General features: G+C 54.3%; 1 protein-coding gene across 1 annotated transcript; it reads right to left on the bottom strand.

The window, feature by feature from the left end:
- Positions 1–2,574: 2,574 nt before the first annotated feature.
- Positions 2,575–4,953, bottom strand: Amer3 (APC membrane recruitment protein 3). Its single transcript, XM_050134535.1, has one exon. The coding sequence runs from the start codon at positions 4,951–4,953 to the stop codon at positions 2,575–2,577; it is 2,379 nt and encodes a 792-aa protein (XP_049990492.1).
- Between the last annotated feature and the right edge of the window lie 243 nt (positions 4,954–5,196).

A 5,196-nucleotide genomic window follows, 5' to 3' on the forward strand; every position in this document is an offset into this window, starting at 1 on the left:
AGATGGTCCAGAGAGAATTCCCATCACCCACCTCCCTGACCCTGGATCCACTAGAGACCCTGAAGGTAATCTTCAGGGGGTGCCGGGATCATATAAAACGCCCCTTACTCAGGGACAGAACCACAGCCCTGGTTTTTTATGGCTCTATTGCTACACCACTGCAGACCACACTGGGTCTGGGACCATGTAGTATAATTTGTTGTGCTCTTGAGTCTGGATAGTTTGTCTCCATCACTTCAAGTTTCTGCATCATGAACACTGCCCTCTGCTTTGGGAAGAGGTATGGTTCTCAAGCAGACTCCTGATGTGTGTGCGCGCGTGCGTGCGCATGCGTGTGCGCATGTGTGTACGTGCGTGTCCCCAGACCCTGAGCTTTAGGGATGCACCTGTCGCCTCTCTCTGTTCCTTTGCCCGGTGCTGGGATTACACCACGCCGATTCGTCTGGCTTTGTCTGGTGAATGTTGGGGGTCTGGACTCAGACCCCCACACTTGTATGGTGGACATTTTACCCATGGAGCCACTGCACCAGCCCAGGTTCCTGTTAAACCTCAGTACTGTTTCTCTCTAAAGGTGAGACCCAGAGTCACCGAGAAAGCAGAAAAACAACACACATCTTGACACTACATTCTTTCAAAAAAAGTATTTACTGAGCACTTTCTCTGTCGGGTACAGTAGAAAGCCCCAGGGCTGTGACTGGGGTAGAGTGGCCTCCTTACTGAGCTCTCAGCCTGATTACAAAAGACACGTGGTTGGCACCCTAGGGTGCTCAGGCATCTGTGGCCCGAAAGAAGAAAGGAGTGAAGACTCTGGGGGTGTCAGCTGAGGGAAACCATCAGAATGTTCCAGAACCTACTGCATAGCAGAGCTTTGTAGTAAGGTTTGAAGGGGATCTGAACCCCCCTATCTGCACACACTACATGTGTGTGTCCAAAGGAAGGTCACGCAAGCTGTGCCCAGTCCCTAGGTCTGAAAACAAAGCGTCAGATTTACCTCAGACTGCTGCTGGGATCATGCAGAATGTCCTTCTATTTATCAATATTCACTCAGGCTCAGTGATGTCATGATGGAGTCTTGCCATAGGAGTAAAAGCCATGGCTTCCCAGGTAAGCAGCCGAGCATCTCTGTGTGTCCAGGTTCACACAGCTACAATCTTGATGCCCACTTTAACCTATGGTGCACAGCCCTCATCTCACCCATGGCAGCCTTAGAGAGCTGCTGATGCCAATGGCCATGAGAGCCTTTCTAAATGCCACTTCGGGCATTCAGACACTGAGTACATGCTGCCAATGAGACCACCGTGCTTGCCTGGAACTCCTGACCCTCTCCACAGAAGCTGCATATGAACCGTGACCTCTCGAGCAACCTGTCTGTCATATGGTCCTGGAAACAAAGTCTGCAGCTACCTGCCATCCTCACCTTTTGGCCGCCACTGGATTATTTTGGCTGAGGTAGAATCAAATCCTTGACAGTGAGGATGGGCCCTCTGACCCTGCCCTCAAGCTGGAACAGAAGAGATGTCAACCCTTCCCGGGGACACCAGCCTCCAGGTCCTTTCATGATTCTGAATGCTTCAGTGCTGTTCATGAGTTGCCTTTGGGCTAGGGACGGTGAGCACAGCTCCATTCAGAGGGTTTCCTGGAGAAGAGATGGGGATACTGATGGGGTGAAAGGGGCAGAAGTCAAGGCCTTTGCAACTCCAAGGCAGAACGGCAGAGGTGGGAAGGAGAGTGGACAGTTTCCCACGCAAGGCCACAAAGAACAAGTTGAAAGAAGTCATTGCTTGCACAGAATGACCTACGACAGAACTTGCTGGTACTGACTAGCTAGGGTCTGGCCAGCCCCGACAAAACTGTGCACATGCGCCATGCTGGCTGGCTCCAGCCTGTTGCCAAGACAGGGATGGTCCTTGTTATTCCCAAAGAGAAGCATTGTGATGTTGTAGTGTGCTGTGGACTTCTGTCCAATGTAAAGAGTAGGTTTGGATGAGGCCACTGGGTCCTTGTGAAGTCAACCCTATGGGGTTCTCAATCTCTTGAGCTATTAGCCCTCATCCTTTTCATATGCCTCAAGCAGATGGATTGGCTGACCCAGTCTTCATTTACAACATGAACTGCTTTTTGGCCATCAGTCTAACTGCTCTGTGACTTGTAGGGCAGCAAACTTCCAGCCTTCCAACTTCCGGCCCTGGGCTCAGGCAAGGATTCCTTCATCTCATCCCCCCCTTCCCCTCCCCCACGTGCCTGAGCCCCACTGTCTCTACCCCAAATACAATCCTCACGTCAGGACAATAAGGATGAAGACTCTGGTCCTTGGTTCTTCTGAATGAGGTCGTACAGATGCAGCATCTGCAGAAACACAAGCCTGTCCTGTGGGTGCGCCTGAGCCACGGCTGGCTTGCAAGCCCCCACTTTCAGTTATGCACAAAGAAGTCTGTATCAGGCCAGAAGGCCATGGCAGCATTTTGTAGCACGTGTCAAGAAGCGACTTGCCACTGTTTGCTGTCCAAAGAAAGCCCCAGAATTTCCAGGCGGCAGCTGCAGAGGCTTTACTGGACAGCAGGGTCCCAGAATGGTTCAGGATCCCACTGAACCCCTATGCAGTACCTGCTCTGGAGCCCTGGGACTGAGTTGTTGGGGCTGGCTGTCCACAGAGGCACAGGCCTGGTTTCCTAGCTTGGAGGGTTCCAACTTGAGCTGACTCAGGTCCAGGAAAAGGTCATGACATCTCTGGTCTTGTGGGCTGGATGTGGAAGAGAAGCCACAGACAGCTGCTTCATCAGGATGGCCGCTTGTGGGTTTCTTCTGCACAGTGTTGGGACCCCAAGTCTGAGGATTCCAGAAGAGCCCGCAGCCACTATCCTTTCTGGGAGAGTGGCTGTCTGGATAAATTTGCACGGCTGCCACATGGGCCACACAACCTACAAGCATGGGCCCTGGGTCAAGAGCACCTCCCCCATGCCCTGGTCTTAAGGGGTCTTGAGCACACCTCAGGTTCCCGGGTGTCCCAAGTTCCTTCTGAGAGCTAGCACAGATGACAGGGTTTGGAGTTTTGCTTTTCCCGGAAATGCCTGTTGTCATGGCAGCTACAGAGGACAATTGGCCTTCAGAAAGGTCTTGTGTTCCTTCCTCTAGAGAGTCATCCTTAGATGGGACAGTAATAGACTTTGCAGGCTCCCTTTGGACCTCACACTCTCTTACAAGCAAGTCTTTGGTTCCTGGGTGTGCCCAGGGCTCCTGTCTGCAGGGTACCAAGGATGTCATGGCCTTGCCCGTATCTAAGGCCTGGCTTTCCCTGCCTTTTAGGCTCTCTGTTGATGCCCTGAGGACTCCATGGGGGTCAGGTGGGGCAACAGGCTCCCTAAGGACAAGAGCAGGGGAAGGGGCAGGCGCAGGGGCAGGCGCAGGTGGGGTCCGGCGCAGCCAGTTGACAATGCCCATGGTGATGGCAAGTTCTGTGTCACAGAGCTTCAGCAGACATTCCTTGCCCTTCCAGGTACTCTGCAGGAACCCCTGACTGAGTAAGTCAGGGCCCGGCGCTGGGGCCAGGTTCTCCTCGGCTCCCACGCGGAAGCTACACATTGACAGCGGAGTCCCCAGGGCAGGCCCCGAAAGACTCTCAGACACACACAGGTCATCATCTAGGATGGGGCCAGCAGGGGCCTCGCTGGGGTCATAGAAGAGTTCATAGAGGGCATCCCCACTGTAGCTGTCCCTGGGGAAAGTGGCCGCAGGTGTCCCTGGGCTGGCAGCTTCCTTTTTCTCCTCCTCAAGCCCAGGCGAGAAAGAGTCATAGTAGCCTTCATCACTTGTGGACACAGATTCTGGCTGCTCACTTTTGGGGGTACCTGTGTCTATGGAGCTGGCTTTGGAGCCACTGGGGGGACCCCTGCAAGGCAACAAGGGCAGTTCAGCTAACCCACAGGTATCTAACCTGGGCGGGTCTGTGTCTGTCCCCTGGGGACTCACCAGCCATGGGCTCAGCAGGGCACGCTGCTGCTGCTTCACGGAGCGATTCACGTTATCCCAGAACTTGGTGAAGTCTGATGCTTCGTTCTGGGCAGGGGATGCCAGCTGTTCCATGCTATCCTGGGAGGGACCCCGGGGAGTCTTGCTGTCCAGAGTCTGGGGTGAGTGGGCTGGGCTCTCCGGACCTTCTTTCAACTCCACAGATGGCACCGAGCTTCCATCTGCAAAGATCTCCCCACAACCTGTCAGCGAATCAAAGCTTTTGAGTGAGGCCACATCCTCACACAGGGCGCTGCAGAGGTCAAAGGGTGTGTCCGGCAGAAACTCACTGTCAGACAGATCCTGGCATAGGCTGTCCAGCCCCAGCCCCTCACCCATGGAGAGGAACAATTTGCCTTGCTCTGCCCCAACACCCAGTGGGACCTCAGGGGATGACAGGCTCTTCCCCTTGGATGATAGTGAGGCCAAGTTCTCAGTCTTGCTTCTGCGGATGTGAAATAGGTTTCGAAAGCACTTCTTGGGCCTCTTCAGGGAAATCCTTTTCCTTGGGATGCTCTTAGCCACAGCCGGCACGAAGGGCATCTGGGGCACAAAGTGGCGGTAGTCAATCATACGCTGACCCCCAGGGGTCTCTGGGAAGCTCACGCTCCCCACCATCTGTCCTGTGGCGGCGGCTGCCTTCACGGCCCCTGGTACACTGTCGTGAGTCTTGCTCTTGCGCACCAACTTGAAGGTGGTTCCGCAGACGGGCGTGGGACCCCCTTCAGGATCAGATGGTATCTCTTTGTCGGGGCACTGGCCATACCCTTGAATGCAGGGAGAAGTCTGGGAGCTCTTCTCACTGTGGGATCTCGGTTGCCCTCCCAGTGAGAGTGACCAAGGGCCTGTGTCCTCCTTGGCTGGTACAGAGGCTGCTGGGTCTATGAGTTTCTCATGGGAAATCTGCACGCTAGATTTGATGAAGGTCTTTCCCCTCCTCAGCTCCATGTTGCCAGTGTTCTTGCCACTGTGGAGGAAGGTAGTGGGGAGTTAGTATTGGGGATGATGGCCCCAATTGAGCTCTGCATTTTTCTCAGCTCCCCTCCCTGCTTCTCCCCTCCCCTTCAACCTTCTCCCCAGGTCCCCATGCTCCTAGTTTACACAGGAGATCCAAGACCTGTCTTAAGGGAGAAGAATCTGGTGGTTTAGAACATGCTGCCCTTATGGTAAATGTGCAGAGGACCCCAGCAA

Source organism: Alexandromys fortis, unplaced genomic scaffold (genome assembly GCF_014885135.2).
Source record: "Alexandromys fortis isolate MF-2015 unplaced genomic scaffold, M_Fortis_MF-2015_v1.1 scaffold_20, whole genome shotgun sequence".
NCBI classification, from domain to species: Eukaryota; Metazoa; Chordata; class Mammalia; order Rodentia; family Cricetidae; genus Alexandromys; species Alexandromys fortis.